Here is a 16,784-nt window from a genome sequence, read left to right as displayed (position 1 = left end):
ATACCCTTACTGGGTTCATAAACTACATTCATTTTGTTGTTGATATTTTTTTTAAAGTGTTGTGAATACAGAAAATCCTGAGTATTTGCATTTACAGGCTAAATGTGCATACAAACTCTTATTGGCAATATCGACCCATCTAAATATAACAGTTCTGATTACTGTTGCAGTTAAATCAGTGAGTACACATGATGCACAGTGCATCAGAACTGGTTGTTTTGAATACATCATTGTTGCCATATATTTGTTCTTTCCATTTGTCTTTTTGTTTTGTAGGGCCTACTTATCAATGTATATTTAATTTTCGATCCATCCATACTATTGCCCCGTATATATTGATGCAACCTTTGCTGTTTTCCTAATGCTGTGAATTTCCCCTGTGTGCCTGTGAATGAATAGGTTTCTAGCAGCCATATTCTTGACACGTATTTAAACAACTTAAACAACAAATAAATAAATATATAAAAAATACTGATCTATAGTTCTTTACATGTACAGTGGCAAAAATAAGTATTTGATCCCCTGCTGATTTTATGAGTTTGCTCCCCCACAAAGAAATTGACAGTTTGTAGTTTTTATGGTCAATTTATTTTAACAGAGAGACAGAATATCAACAAAACATCCAGAAATAATATCATCACATAGATGTTATGAATTAATTTAGATTTGATCAAGTGAAATAAGGACAGAAATCAGGGGACCAAATTGTTTTTCCCTGCTGTACACACAGCACATTTCGAGAAACAAAGGAGGTGCGATCAGTGTTTTATCTCCAGTTCCTCCAGCAGGGGGCGGTGGTGTTGACGCACATCATAGACGCACATCCATCCTCTCATCCGGCGGTGATGCAGGGAGGAGAGGAGAGAAGAGAGGAGAGGAGAGGAGGGGGTGCTTCATTTCTTCTACATCACCGGCAGTTTTCGTAGCCGGTGGGCGGTGCAGACCTCAAACCCCCTGAACATCCAGTCTGCGGACACTGACCCACAGATGCGGTAGATGAAGAGCTGAGCAGGGGAGCGGCGGTGTCACATTTATTATCTTTGCCGAGAAAAAGAGTAGACGCGGTGGAAGGAAAATAGAAACTGCTTGGGATGAACAGGCCTTCTTTGTCTGCGAAACCTTTATGAACGCAAGAGGAGAAGCAGACAAAAGTTGTCATTCTTCTCCGGTGGACGAGTGGGATTTGCTGTGAGCGCGCTGAGATCTCGCCCCTTTAAGTAGGCTACACTCCTTCACAGTGATGCTATAATAGGTACCGGTCGTTGGGATGAAGGAGGCAACACAGCAGCTGTGAGGGGAGGAGGACTGTGCGTAAACACCATCTAACCTGCTCAGGATCTGCTTATGAGTCTTCGTGGGCCCCGAGCCAAGGATGACATCCAGTGGGAGATGATGCAATGTGGTGAAAACTGTCACTTTTGATTTCCAGCTCAGGCCTTTTGACTGGACGCATCTGTGGGAGTCGCCTGTGTTTACAAGACCGGATGTTAAGTGACAGGATCGCTGTCACTGTCAGGCCTTTGTAAACAAACACACTGCAGCACTGAAGGCCAGCGGACATCCACACTTGTCTGTGCCGGTAGATGATCTTTTCTCTGACGCTCTTCCTGTGGAGGCTTTCTCGACATTTCACCATCATCATGTTCAGCTCTGAGAGGCTAACCGTCCCGGATTATGCCAGCTGGCGGCAGAGAGGGAGGAGCGGGTCCGGATCTGGATCTGGATCTGGATCCGGATCAGACCCCAGAGCAGTCTCTCCGGGAATCAATGCCGACGTTAAGGCGGTGTTGGACACCTCGCTCCCCCCGCTGCGCTCCGCCATTAGGAGGCTGAAGACAGCCAAAGAAACCAGTGAGTCAGAGGAGACCCGCAAGGCCATCGCGGAGATCTTCCAGCTGGTGGAGGAGGCCTGGGTTTTGCCCACTGTGGGTCGTCAAGTGGCCGAGGAGATCTGCAACAGGATCCGACTGGATGGAGGCCTGGAGCTGCTGCTTCAGCTCCAGGAGACACCTGCTGTGGAGATCACATACGAGTCTGCTAAACTGCTGGAGCAGATCCTGATCTCAGACAACAGGTAGGCTACAGACTAGTGCACAAGGGTGGACAAAATGACATGGAAACTTAAACACTCTACAACAGAATACAACAACACTGCAATGAAAATCAATGAGGCCTACTGGATATTTTAATGATCAATTGATATGATGTTAGACAGTTATTTTGTTGTACACATGAATACATAAATTCAAATTATTTTGAATTGTCTAATTGTTTCTGCATGCTGACTTTTTGTAATGTTTGTGTCTGCATCTGACACAACGTCAAGTGCCTTGTGCTGTAAAGTGACCTTTTTGCTCTTGGCAATAAAAACATTTCTGATTCTTATATGTCCAAGCACAACAACACACCTCATTTTTAAATTTTAAATTGTGTTTTGGCCTTTTTGCATTAGTATTATATAATTTTTAAATTATGTATTGCACTCAAATTATGTAGCACAGTATTTATCATATACTTCCTATTTGTATCCTATTATCTTCCTTGCACTTTTCCTTTTGGAGCATCCTGGCAGAAGAATTTCCTAAGGGATTAATAAAGTTATGTCTGTCTGTCTATCTATCTATCTATCTATCTATCTATCTATCTATCTATCTATCTATCTATCTATCTATCTATCTATCTATCTATCTATCTGTTTCCCCCTTATTTATTGATAATCTTTAGCATAGAATAGAACTTTATCAATCCTTTGAAGGAAATTATTGTGTCACAGCAGCTCCATTAGAATAGAATAATAAAAAAACCCAGATACGATAATTTGGAGGATAAAATCACTTAGGCTAGCAATAATATTTAGGATACACTAACAAAATCTGTTTCCAATTTTGAGGAGATGGAGAAAATGTCTATCACTCTACCTACAAGATTATAGAAGTACATTTTTGTCTTCATCATGTCTACATTTCCATTGACAGAGATTATGTAGCACGTATGGGTCTAGGGGTCGTCCTCAACCTGAGCCGACAGCAGGAAGACGCCCAGCTGGCTCGCAGTGTCTCTGGGATCCTGGAGCACATGTTCAAACACACCGAGGAGACGTCCGTCCACCTCATCACTAACGGCGCCCTGGACGCCCTCCTCTTCTGGTGCCGGGGCACAGATCCCACTGTGCTGCGACACTGCGCTGTGGCCCTGGCCAACTGTGCCATGTATGGAGGCCATCACTGCCAGAGGTGGATGATTGAGAAACAGGCAGCCGAGTGGCTTTTCCCCCTGGCTTTTTCCAAAGAGGACGAACTCATTCGGTTCCACGCCTGCCTGGCCGTGACTGTGTTGGCTGCGAACAGAGAAATTGAGAAGGAGGTGGTGAAATCTGGGACCTTGGAGCTGGTGGAGCCGTTCATTGCGTCTTTGGACCCAGATGACTTTGCCCGCAGTTTATTGGACAGTGCAGACAGCATGCAGGGAAGGACAGCATCTGATCTGCAGCACCTCTTGCCATTACTGGATGGCACAAGAGTGGAGGGAAAGTGCATCGCGGCCTTTTACCTTTGCGTCGAGGCCAGCATCAAGTCTCGCCAGCGCAACACCAAGGTACAATCACTGTCCAACTTGTATAGAGCTCAGAAGTATAAGCAGTGCTGTATGGTAGCTTTATTTTCACTGAGTTCTCCTTTGTCCTCTATCTCAAGATATTTCAAGAGATTGGAGCGGTGCAGAGCCTTAAAAAAATCGCCATGTACTCCAGTAATGGCACGGCCTGTAGCCTTGCAAAGCGGGCGCTGAGTATGATGGGAGAGGAAGTGCCAAAACGTATCCTGTCATGCGTTCCTAACTGGAAAACCTTTGAGGTGCAGAGGTGGCTGCAGCAGGTTGGTTTCAGCAGCTACTGCGACCGTTTCCAGGTGGGTAAAATACCCGAGTCATGATGAATCATGAGCAGCCATTCCTCTAAAACTCCACTTTAATAGATTGTCTGATATTTTTATTTTCCTTATTATATAGGAGCTGCAGGTGGATGGAGACCTCCTGCTGAACATCACAGACCAGGATCTGATCAGTGATCTGGGCATGACTACAACTCTCACCCGAAAAAGGCAAGTGGGTAAAAAAAACAACCCTTCAACGCAAGGGTTTCAGGAAAAGCAAAAAAAAAAAAAGCTCTCATGCATCATTTTAATTGAACTCTCCAGGTTTCTGAGAGACCTGCGTGTATTGAAAACATACGCCAACTACTCCACGTGTGACCCGAACAACATGGCTGACTGGCTGGCTGAGGTGGACCCTCGTTTCCGTCAGTACACCTATGGTTTGGTCCAGTCAGGAGTGGATCGCAACTGTGTGCAGAACCTCACCGATGTGCAGCTCCTGCAGGACTGCAGCGTAGACAACGGAGTCCACAGGGCTAAGATCCTGTCCGCCAGCCGCAGGCCTCTGAGACCCTGCCACACAGACGCCCAGCCTTCAGGACCCGACGTCTTCATAAGCTACCGTCGAACCACTGGCTCTCAACTGGCAAGGTAAGAACTGGAACACAATTACTGTGAGAGGAGATGAAGCAGAAGTTCCAGGCATGAAGGTAAAAATAAAGTTTGTGTCTTTATTCTTTTGTTTTTTTGTTTTCTCTTTTCTTCTTGAAGCCTTCTGAAGGTGCACCTGCAGGTTCGAGGATACAGCGTCTTCATCGATGTGGAGAAACTGGAGGCCGGTAAATTTGAGGACAAACTGATTCAGAGCGTACAGCGGGCGCGTAACTTCATCCTGGTTCTGTCCGCAAACGCGCTGGACAAGTGCATGGGTGACACTGCCATGAAAGACTGGGTGCATAAGGTGAGAGGTTTTCCATTCTCTAAAAGGAGGGAGGGACATCATGCTGAAATGTCAGGTCTCGCTTTGGCTAAGATTTAAAACGGTCATGATCTTGATTCAAGAATTTGGGCAAATCGTATACCTCTTTCTCTATTAATTAAATTCTCTATTATCTACTCTACTGTTAGCTTTACATAATGGGTGTTTCTTTCCCTAGCAACAAGGACTGCAAATATGACTGCTATTGTTTGAAGAATACCTGAAAAATTAAAAGCACATGAGCTCACATTAATATTCCCAAGAACAACTGTTAGATGAATTTATAGTGAATAATCAAAATGAAAATCAAGTAATCAGATGCTGTTTGTTTTCTTTTTACTTAATTTTTCAAATAAATGATTATGTTTATTTGTTCATTTACACATTTTTGCAGCTCACAGGCTCAAATAAATGATTGTTTATCTTCCAGGAGATAGTCACGGCCCTGGCCTGTAAGAAGAACATAGTTCCTGTCACAGATTATTTTTCGTGGCCGGACCCCATGTCTCTGCCAGAGGACATGAGAGCAATACTCAACTTCAATGGCATCAAGTGAGTAACAGTGTTCACCACATGGCTCCGAGGGGGGAAATCTCTATCGCTCCAGGGTGGTTGTGTGTCTTCGCGCAAACATTATTAATTTTTCAGAGCCTAACATTTTTTTCCATTAATATTTTATCAATACATGGGGTAACCATTTATTGTCTGACTGTGACAAGTAACAAGATTTGTAAAATGTCCTTCTTCTTACACAGATGGTCCCATGAATATCAGGAGGCCACCATCGAGAAGATCCTTCGCTTTCTAAAAGGGCACCAAGACCTACTTGATGGTCCAAATGCCTCCAAAGGGGAGAAAAAGAAATGTGACGCAAGCAAAGTTTAAACTCAGCTATATTAACTTTTAATGATGCCAAATTCCACATGGCCTAAGGTGAACTGGCCGGCAGCTTCCCCTGCTCCGCCCCAATGCACGTGAATTTGATTATGTTTGGATGACATGCTCACATTAAAAAAATAGTATAAACTAGACGTAATGCTATATATTGGAAATGGGATTTTAAAAAAGGGAGTTGAATTGTATGTATTGAACTCTAAGCCTTTAATGTTAGTATCCGCACACTGCTGTGTTTATGTGTAATCAGGTCCGATATACGCCTCTTTACTCTCAGGAAAAGAACTGTGTAGATCAGCCGCCACTGGCATCCAGCAAAAACATCAATAGCAAAGGCCTCTACTAACACTTCAGTCATCATGGATTACATATGCATTCATCTTTTATTTATATACAAAACAATCACAGAACCAAAGCAGGCCTCTCTCTATTTTAATTATTTGTGCTGTTTTTTTGTTTCGGTTGTGATAGACTAGAAACCTTTCCCAGTACTGAATTGGTTTCCGGATTCCTGGAGACATACTGTACAAAAAAATATGAACTACATACTGTATAACTGAGCACCTAATTTAACCAAGTATAGATTAAATGATTGTGCAGACAATGGAAAACATGCATATAGTATTAAAGATTTCCTTCCTTCTGCAAAGTGGGCAAAAATAATTATCTTTGAACGTACATTAACTTACAACGCTCAAAAATTCACTGGTACCTCCTGTAAAATGTTAACTATTAAATGCGTGTCTTGTTGGCTGCTGTTGCAACATAGTGCAAACATTAAACTATGATTTAATAATGTTGACTCGAGGTTTTATTTACAAGTGTTAAGTCTGTTTAGTAATTATTTATCCGTCTTGTAACTGATATGTCAGTAGAAACATCTGAATAGGACAAGTAGAGAGAAAAAACAACTTTCAGCAATGTGATACACTGAGGCTTGTGAAAATAAGACAGTTGCAAATAATGTCTTCCAGCTATGTACGTAAAGCTGCAAGAAAAAAGACATCCTGCTTTGATGATACCGACATAAATCTCAGAGTCAAATATTTCAAATTAACCAAAGCACTCATCTGGATTTTAATTGCATTACTATAGCCTAAATGCAAAAACTGTTGTGTAGGGATTTTATCTGAGTTTACCTTACTATTGTTTTCCTTCAATATTCACTTCACAGAATTTATTCAATCTATGTTTATTGACTTTGTTAAACTGTCAGTCCAGGACTTCATTTTTTTTATTTTTATCATTGTGTGTTTCTAATCTCCTTGTGAAACAAACATGATTTTGTTTACAAAATACAAAATAAAATGCTTTGCCAAAATTTAACACTGAAATTCTTTATTTGAAGTTGACTTAATTACATGTAGCATGCAATCAGACACAAATTCATGATCTTAAAAAAAATATGATGCAAAATAATCCATCTTTATTCCAATAAATAAAATTATTGTAATTTATAATATTGCAGTGGTTTTGACAACACCACAGGTCAGTTTGATCGCATAGGACAGCCTTTGATCACATGATCTGTGAACTGCTGTCCAGTGTCAAAAATAATCTTCATGCAGATCAATTCACAGCAGTTTGGTTAATGCTTCACTTAACCTTGTAACTTCCCTTTGTGAGTTTTAAAGCTGATTTGGCAGCTCTTGTTTCCTCAATATGCAACAAGGACATGACCCCTGCGTGCATGTTGGCTGTGGGCCTGTGCTCAGGGACTATCCAGTGTTGTTTGTGGTAGTAGTGGGGAGGGGGACTCTTCAGGGAGTTTGGACTGTGCTATCTGTTTTATAGGAAAAAGAGGGAGGGAGGGAGGAAGGTGCAACTAAGTAATCCCTGCTTGCTGTGGCAGTTATGCCCTCTCTGCTGTGGAGCACTGTTACTGGGTTTAAACATGAACTCTCTGCCTACTCATGGATCTTTTGGTAATGACTTTGTTTGAGAGGTTGATGGTTTTATGGACCATTTCTAACACGTCAGGCGTGGCTAGCGCTCAGCTCAAGTTAGCAAAAAAAGACGATCTGCAAGTAAAGTTACTAATGCCACAGAATAAAAATATTAATCAAAATTTGACACAAGTAAAAGTACAAAAATTTTAGCATCAAAAATACAGTACCAAACAGAACTGCTCATTCTGCAGAACAAACTGTTTCAGAATAATGTTATTGTTATTATTATTATTCAAATGTAATAACTGGAGTGCAGTTAAATTACTTGATATACTAAGTAACTTGTGAATTTCTCCCCCAGGGCTCGATAAAATCTTATCTTAACCTATAATAAAAATACATCATAATTTATTTCTAGATTACATTTGCCTTGGCCAATGAGGTCATGTTTTCATATATCTGCTTGTTTATCAGCAGAATCGTGCAAAAAGTACTGGACCCATTTGGGCCAACATTATTAGACTAGGTTTACACGAAGACGGTGTGAACAGAAGACGCAAAAGTGGCGTCGCGTCTTCACTTTTTATTTCGCGTCTACACGAGCGTTCTCGGGAGGAAATCTGTGTGCATACGGAGACGCAAAAGTGTGTACAAATCCATTGCTAATGCACGCCAGACCACTAGGTGGTGCTGTCACAAACGCCGCGATGCGTACGCGCATGCGTAGAACCTTCCTTCTTTTCGTCACTGTGCCGAGAAATCAGAAAAGGAAAACATGGCTACAGCTAACAACAGCACGACCTCCAGTGTGATATTGCTTTTATACAACAGTGCTACGTGCGCATTTTAGAACAGTAATAAACTACAAGAGATTATGATTTGTTTGTTTATTTAATCATTTATTTGGCTCCGCCAACAGAAATAGTTCCGCAACTGGAAGGGAGACAAGGCTGTTGCCAGGCAACACATAAACATTTCATACTAGCTTGCTACTAGCTGCTAGGTTTTCCACCGAGCTGCTTCAGTGCTGGTTCTGGTTCTGAGCCCGTGTCTGATCAGCACCGGAGCAACAGGACCAGCGTGAAGACAGACAGAGACGTTATCGATACCGTATTACATTTGTTTATCTGCTATGTAATCATTATAAACACAGTTGAAGCTAAGTAGCTGAGCTACGTGGCTAACAACAGCTAAAGCTAATATCAAAACACATCGCCGTCAAAACGTAGTTGCCCCGCGGCGATTTTTTTCCAGCCGGGTTTAGTAGAGATTTATCTCCAATTAGACGGACCAGGTCAGGTCCAGGTTTTAATGTTCAGGTCCGTTTCTAACTGTAGTAGCAGCAGAGAGATGGGGCAGCTCCTGTATGGGGAGCCTGGCTCTGACTTAGCTCCATTATAGCTTAGCTTCTGTCCACTGCTGAACAGCGGAGTGATAACGACCGTAAAAGGTTGCAGTGCTGTTATACTGTATATCAGCACTCATGGAACGTCTCTTGTCCAATCAAATTGCTCGGTTGGGACCTGTCGGAACTAACTGTTGTATAATTGTAGTTATTGCGGCCAAAGTAGCCTGCAGGTCTGAAGGGTGGATGTAATCCGACATGTTTGTTTGTATCGTGACGTCAACACGCCGACTTGACGTGAGCAGAACAGCAGATCTGAAAAAAAAAAAAAAAAAAAAAAAAAACAGCAGATCTGAGCCAGTTTTGCGTCTTGGCCTGTTTAGGCGGAGACGCTGCGCTGGAGCGTATTCAACTTTTCCACTTTCAGGGGTGGTTTGAGATTTTTGCGTCTTCAAGCCCCAAAAACGCCGTCACCATATAAACGAAAGGCACTTCCGATAAAATATTTTATCGTCTTTACTCGCAAGCGTCTTCGTGTAAACGGCCCCTAAGTATTGTGTTAACAAGCCAACAGAATGTGTTAGTATACCGCACTTCACACCATTTCAAGCAGACTTGGAGTACACTGGAAAAGTACCAAGTATAATCAAAGCAGTGACTTGTAAACAAAATACACCTGATTTCTGAATCTAAATAAATTGTGCACAATGCTGAAACGGTGGAAAAAAAAAAAAGTGGAAAATGAAATAGGTATTAGATGTCAGGAAAAACATGATCCATCTTCAGATATCCACCCTCACATCTATTTCAATGTGTATCATTTCCTGTATAAGACAATAACGCATTTTGATATTTTTCATGACAGTGTACATTGAAGATTAGTAAGTGAACACTGTATAAAATTTGTGTAAGTGATAATCAAACCGTAAAAACTGGAAAGCTAAAAACGATCACGTGTTAACATGTTAATAGTCACCAGTTAAATGTTCCTTCAATATTTCGGCATGATGTATTATGGTCAGATAAAAGAAATTAAACTCCATGGTAATATGAAAAAGCAGAATGATGGAATCATGGTCTAAATATATCATAAACATTCAGCTACAAGACACGCATGGCAGGAGGATACTTCACCTACGGATCCCTACTGTCATTAAACGCCACACCCATGTCAGGCGTTCTGAAACGTTACATCAACCTCCGATGACACATTTGGCTGCAGGCATGCACTGTACTGCACTGAAAGAGTTAAATCCACTGAGAATAGTCTGTGCATACTAACTTCCACACCAAGTGCTCAAGCTGTAAAGACGGACAGTTGCACCTTGAGGTGGACGAACAGTCCACGCCTTTACTTGAAAAGTTTACCACCTTCTCTGCGTAAACAGTGTCACAGCTCTTGTCAATCAGATTTATTTGTCTTTTTAATATTTAGTGCATAACTGAGGATGTCCTCTTTTAGTTAACATCTAAAAAAAAGCAGTGAGATATTCAACAGTTGAAAGTAAAGAAATTAAAAATGAAATGTAAGGAACATTCTTCGGTGCTGAAAATGTAAATCACATAATGAAAGTACGTCTAGAATCTTGTTCATAACATCATTGGCATAAATGTCACCATGAAATAAGTGAACACTATGGTGAGCTGACAAAACCCCAGTGTCCAGCATTTACTGATGAAGATGAAAGAGGTTGTTTTTTCCACTAATGTCAGTCAGGAGGCTGATTCTTCATTCTTTGGTCTTAATCACTTTGGTGTGACCTGTTAGATGAACGTCATGATTGTTCCCGCTAACGGACACACATCATGTTTGTCTCTGCATCAGAGCTGCTCACCTCACACACTGACACCAAGATGAACTTCAACTCCGTGAAATGTTTCTGCCCTTTGGATTTCTTCAGGTCAGGATGCTGTGGCTTCTCTGTGGTCTCTCCTCTGGTCTATACATTGCAGAGTCCTAGAACAACAAACATTAAAAAAAGTAAATATTTTACTCAGGGATTTTTTTTTTGAAAAGAATGGATTTTAGGTTTAGGTTTTCTGCTTTTTTCCCCACAGAATGCACCATTAAAAACCAAGAGAATAAAAAGTCAATGAGACAAGAGCAGATTTACCCAATTATTCCAGCGGGGATGAAGAGGATAATGGCAGCAAAAAGGAAGGGAAAGCCCTTCATGAAGTGCAGCGTGGCTGGGTAGAGCGAGTTAAAGACACCGCTTCCTGCCAGAAAACACAAGCTCTCCACGCAGGCGACAGAAGCGAACAGGGCACCTGGAGGAAAACACACATGCACAATTATGTATTCAACCTGCAGGACACAAAGCTGTCTCTTCTCACAAAAAGACATGTGTTTCAATTAAATTAAAACAACATTGCTGCATTTTAACATCTTCAAATCATCACTTCTAATAATGTTTCATGTTTTGAACACGTAGAGTTTTTGCACATGATCTGTCACTGACCTTGCTCTGATGGGTCGACCAACTTTGAAAGCTTTGACCTGAGCACAGGCGTCGTAGCCATGAAGAGAAAACACAGACCATAACCTGGTGACAGACAAAGTAACACACCTTTACTGACAACAACAGGTCAGTTCAGTTGTTAAAAATGTTTCTGTCAAAGAATCAAGAGCAACACTTCCAGAAGCAACACAACACGTCTTTATGTTTGTATTTGTTTTGTACTGAAGTGGTTTGTGTATTACTATAAAACCCAAACCCTCAATTCATTGCAAGTGTAAACTTTGTGCACAATGTTAATTAGTCCCAAGGACAAAGAGCAGAGACATGTCTTCACAGACCCTATAGCTCAGAGGACAGGTGGAGTGGCAACTGAACTGAACTGACGCCTTGTTCAGTCTGTCACTTGCTCTGCTGTTCTCATTACAGCATCTGTCTGACAGCGTGAGATCATTTTCACCTAAGGCTAAACGGAGTGCATTTTTTAAAAACTATGGTGTGGCTAGAAATGCACTAATGAAGGATAATTAAACCAGAGGCATATCGATACTGCAAGGTCATAAAAAATGAAAGCTCAGTACAAATTGTAATTTTACTGCGAGGCGTGACAGAGGAAATAATTTTACACGCAACACGATGTCTCATAAAGGATGTTTGTTTTTTTTTCCCACTAGGTGTATGCAAAACATCTTGAGGATATCATCTCACTCCGAAGTTTCTCACCTGTGAACATGAGTTGGGTGGTGTTAGCGACAGAGAAGACCACCAGTCCAGTTATATTGGAGGCCAGGCCCACCAGAGCCACCCAGGAGTCCTCCAGGCAGCGCTGCATGATCTTCAACCCGAGCAGACTGCTCAGGTAGGCCAGGTGCTGAGCTGCTGATCCGTAGCCAATGAGGGCCGACCCCCAGCACAGCGGCGAGCTCAGCTCATACAACACATACAGCTCCCTGCTGCCCGAGTGCACACTTACCACCAGAAAGAAACACAGTGTGTAAAGCCACAGCTTGCATCTGTGAAGTCTTCCACCAGCCTCACTGCTGCTGCCTCCTGTTGAGTAGAGGTGCCAGACGGCCTTGTGGTGGCGAACGGTAAGCAGCTTTGCACTCGGGTCTGGCAGGACGGACTCTCGAACAAAGAGGTAGGCGTACAGAGCCGCGGCCAAGTTGGTGGCAAGGACCAGCCAGAACGGGTTGATGTATCTATTAACAGACATAAACATGGATGTTAGAAAAGTTAGAAAAGATTTCGAGTCTGAGCAAAGACGAGTTGTGCAAAAAAAGATGCTTCTCTCTTCTATCTTTACCCTTGTGCACGCCGCCACTGCCCTCCGATAATGCTGGCCAGCATCCCCGACAGACCCAGACAGGCCTCCAGCACGGCCACCCTGAAGGTGCGGGACTTTCTGTCGCTGACATCAGCCACGTAGGCGAAGCAGCCAGCAAGGATGGCATTGAAGTCACCCGAAAGGCCACTCAGCAACCTGCCCACTAGAAAGTAGACCACGGGCAGCTTCAGGTACATGACCATGAGGTAAACCACCGCTTGCAGAGCCAGGCCGAGGTTGGGGAGGATGAGGACGGGCCTGCGTCCTGCGAGGTCGCTCCAGGAGCCCAGGAAAGGCACCACCAGCAGGCTGACAGAGAAGCCTGCGAGGCTGATGTACAGGTTCCAGTGGGCTGTCAAGGTTTCCACCTCCTGACAAAAATACATACACTGCCAGTCAAAAGTCTGGACACATGCAGCTTCTCATGTTTTTTTCTTTATTTTTTATTACCTTCTACATTGTAGATTCAAACTGAAGACATCAAAACTACGATGGAACACATATGGGATTATGTGGTCAACTAAAATGTGTTACACAAAGCTAGCCTCACATCACCAGGCTCTTCAGACAAGCGAAGAGCTTGTAAATTATATTCCTTAAATTAAAGAGTTTTATCACATTTTATTAGCTTGGTGCTTTTATTTTGAAGGAAAGGTCTGTCTCTCTCGCCCTGGATCGTTTCCTACCAAAACAGCGAGTCAACGGCCCCAGACTAACACAAAGCAGATATGTTTTAGATTTTAGATTCTTTCGAAGTAGCCACCTTTTGCTTTGATGACAGCTATGCACACTTTTATTCCTGTCATCAAGCTTTATGAGGTCGTCACCTGGAGCGGTTTTCTAACAGTCTTGAATGAGTTCCCAGAGATGACTGGCACTTGTTGGATGTGTTACCTTCACTCTGCGGTCCAACTCATCCCAATCCATCTCAATCGGGTTTAGGTTAGGTGACAGATAACGCTTTTGTTTTAATGGAAACTTTTGTGTTTGCTGAATAATTCAATGTGTGCCCCTTCATAGCTTTAATGTGTAACATATGAATTTACAATGTAGATTACAAAGTTATAAAAGTTATTTAAAAAAATAAAGAAAGACCATTGAATAAGAAGGTGTGTCCAAACTTTTGACTGGTAGGCTACTGTACATCATTCGATCAGGGAGTTACAAAACAAAAAAGGCCATGACATTGATTTCCCAACCCATCACAACAGGTCTAGGCTGGATGAAAAACCACAACACCTAGTAGTATGTCAAATCTAGACTGGCTGAGGAGGGGAGTGTCAAAATAAATAAATATTTGGTATTCAAACTTTTGGAAACTAAAAAAGGGTAACAATGTGACACTGATTTTCCTCTCATTCACCCAACAGGTGTGGCCAACAGCTGCACTACTCCAGCTGCATTGTGCACGCGGTTTTGACCATGGTTTTGACTCAGCCGTTTACAGCCGTTGACCGCCGTTACCTTCTGAACGGGGTCCGGTGTGACGGAGCCGTTGCCGCACTCCGACGGCTTGGTGCCGTTGTAGCCGAGGTCCTCGCTGATACGGTCCCACAGGTACTGCGTGGACAGGGGCGCCTGCAGGGCCAGGGAAAACATGGAGAGAAACAACACCGGCTCCACGGTCACCGGTGGGAGCCGCGAGCAGCATGCAGCACGCGGCGGCCGCACGGAGCGTGTGGCTGTGACGTCGGCCTCGTCTTCCTTGTGGCCGCGCGGGTCCGACGGTTGTTCGGCCGCTGATGCGGCGGCGGCACCGAGCACATCACCGGGGAGGATGGCTGCGGTGTCCGACTCGTCCATGTCCAACTGGGTCAACTGTAAACATGCACAGCGTCAACGTTACTAACTGTGTGTGTGTAACTTACACAACCCCCCGGCCCTCTGCCGCTTTCTGTTACGTGTTTACGCCGCTGGTGTTAAAACAAGAGGAGCTTGACGCCGTTAACTTATCTGTCAGCTCAGTGAAGTAAAGGAAGCGATACTCAAAACACATGAATGCTGCGTTCGAGACAACTCGGAACTGGGAGTCTCCCAGTTGAAAACTCAGATTTCCGACTTCAAAGCGTTCGACTTTGCATTCAAAATGCTTCACACAAGGAATTGAAATATTACAATGGACACAAAACAATTAAAAAATAATAAGCATTTAAAAAAAATAATGAAACAGATCATTTAAAATCGAAGAGAAATGACTACATTAATTTTTTACTGTGTTCCACAACATCAGTAGGTAGGTCTGCCATCGTAAGTAGGCTATACATAATTGATGTTTTACCATTGACGGTGGTTCTGCGTGGGTGAAGATTGCTGTGTGACGTCAGACGACTGATTCTCGGGTAAAGCCGGGTTGTTGTTTTTCTCTCCGACTTCCACGAGTGGGAGCTTTGCCGACATGAGCACTTTTAAGTTCCGAGGTCCGAGTTGTCTCGAACGCAGCAAAGGTGTGGAGTCAGCAACGCCACGTGGACAAAGAGGTGAACTACACTTAAGTTTTGTGACTGTACATCTTAATCCTCCTTTATCCTTGATCCCCACAGTCATATCTATTTTAAATCCTGGCCAGGGAGGAGATGGTCGGCCCTTTAGCATGTAGCCTAGTGTTATCCTCTTATTAAATTACATTCACTGTTATTGATCATCCTTGTTGTTGATTGCAGTATAGCCTATATGTGTGTCTGTCTTTCCCTGTGTAGTTGCAAAATTAAATTGCCCTTTGGGACGCAAATTAAGTTGAAGTTGATCTTAAGCTATGATGCATGTTAAAACATTACTGTTATCAACCCTCAGATCTTATTGAAGGTGTTTGTTGTTTGTTATGTAACACACACATGCACAGTGTTTAAACAAAGAAGAAATAGAGGACAGTGTTCAAGTCTTGTTTATTGTACAAAATATAGAAGTTGTTGTAAATGAGTGGATTGTTATCATATTTCAACTGTTGTTTCACAGATGTCTTCAATTGTGTAGTGTAACCAGTCAGTCTTATTCATGAGGAAGTCCTTGTCACTTCTGCTAATGTAAGCACACCTTAGTAGCCTACTGCTCAGGTCGACTTGGACGGAAACAATTACCTATAGAGCAATGTTGAAAATGAAAACAAAGATCAGTCAACTCGAGAGGTTGGCAAAAGTTTTGTTTTGTCTCGAATGCTTTGAATGTTGTTGTCACATTTGCTTTCATGCCTGACTTGTCGTGGTAATAATCCTATTTAGCCCGATTAAATCATTCATGAAGTTGTGTGTGAACCTTACTGAAAGCTTTCATGATACATTTGAAACATGAATAATTTGAACACTTTTCTGCTTTTAACAGCCCCCATCCTCCTTTTAAGCATGATTGCACAACGTTTTTGTTTTTTAATGTTTGTTTTTTTAGTGTTTTTATATGAGCCAAATAAATCTTATCCTATCTATCTATCTATCTATCTATCTATCTATCTATCTATCTATCTATCTATCTATCTATCTATCTATCTATCTATCTATCTATCTATCTATCTATCTATCTATCTATCTATCTATCTATCTATCTATCTATCTATCTACACCAGGTGTTTGAACTGTACTGAAGCCTGTGTACTCACTTTAAAAACATAAAAGCCTTAAATAAAAAACCAAACTTTTGGACAATCAGCTTTCTCAATTAAAGTAATAGGGAGGTGGAATTTCATACCCACAAACATAAGAGACTCAGGAAGCCTTGCAGAATTTAAGTCCAGCCTAAAGCTCTGGCTAAAAGCAGCACAAAAGTGTAACCACCAATGATTGCCTAGCATGTATTGACTGTATTTGTCAAACAAAAAATAGGAAGATAGGATTTTTAAATGATCAACAGCCCATTCAATATTTTTTTTGTAAATTGTGTGGAGGTAGGTTAATTTCACTTCATAGAATATAATTAGAATGATTGTGTACTTAGATAACATCAGTGTGTAATGCTTTGATGCATTGCCCTTGTACAAGATAAGATGAGTGACTAAGGCAAAAGGTGAAAGAAATTGCCATTTGACCCCAGAAGCA

General features: G+C 42.2%; 2 protein-coding genes across 3 annotated transcripts; one reads left to right on the top strand and one right to left on the bottom strand.

Moving 5' to 3' along the window:
• Positions 1-1,272: 1,272 nt before the first annotated feature.
• On the top strand, positions 1,273-6,396 carry sarm1 (sterile alpha and TIR motif containing 1). The gene is made up of 7 exons (XM_085795560.1): positions 1,273-2,074; positions 2,976-3,594; positions 3,693-3,905; positions 4,006-4,520; positions 4,641-4,830; positions 5,279-5,400; positions 5,604-6,396. Exons 1-7 carry the CDS (start codon positions 1,584-1,586, stop codon positions 5,731-5,733), a joined length of 2,280 nt encoding a protein of 759 aa, XP_085651686.1. The 5' UTR covers positions 1,273-1,583; the 3' UTR covers positions 5,734-6,396.
• A 998-nt stretch (positions 6,397-7,394) lies between these two features.
• On the bottom strand, positions 7,395-14,608 carry slc46a1 (solute carrier family 46 member 1). 2 transcript variants are annotated; one of them, XR_015037474.1, is made up of 7 exons: positions 14,227-14,605; positions 12,742-13,133; positions 12,159-12,637; positions 11,439-11,522; positions 11,091-11,247; positions 10,812-10,933; positions 7,395-7,525 (listed from the first exon to the last, which is right to left on the bottom strand). XR_015037474.1 is itself a non-coding variant. In XM_085795561.1 (6 exons), the coding sequence occupies exons 1-6, from the start codon at positions 14,563-14,565 to the stop codon at positions 10,879-10,881; spliced, it is 1,506 nt and encodes a 501-aa protein (XP_085651687.1). In that variant the 5' UTR covers positions 14,566-14,608; the 3' UTR covers positions 10,736-10,878. The 2 variants fall into 2 exon arrangements, 1 of the variants encoding a protein (XP_085651687.1); XM_085795561.1 differs by lacking the exon at positions 7,395-7,525 and having other exon boundaries at positions 10,736-10,933; positions 14,227-14,608.
• Between the last annotated feature and the right edge of the window lie 2,176 nt (positions 14,609-16,784).

This window comes from Trachurus japonicus, chromosome 13 (genome assembly GCF_045865225.1).
Source record: "Trachurus japonicus isolate A0001 chromosome 13, Traja_1.0".
NCBI lineage: Eukaryota > Metazoa > Chordata > Actinopteri > Carangiformes > Carangidae > Trachurus > Trachurus japonicus.
This window is presented reverse-complemented; position numbering and strand designations above follow the sequence as displayed.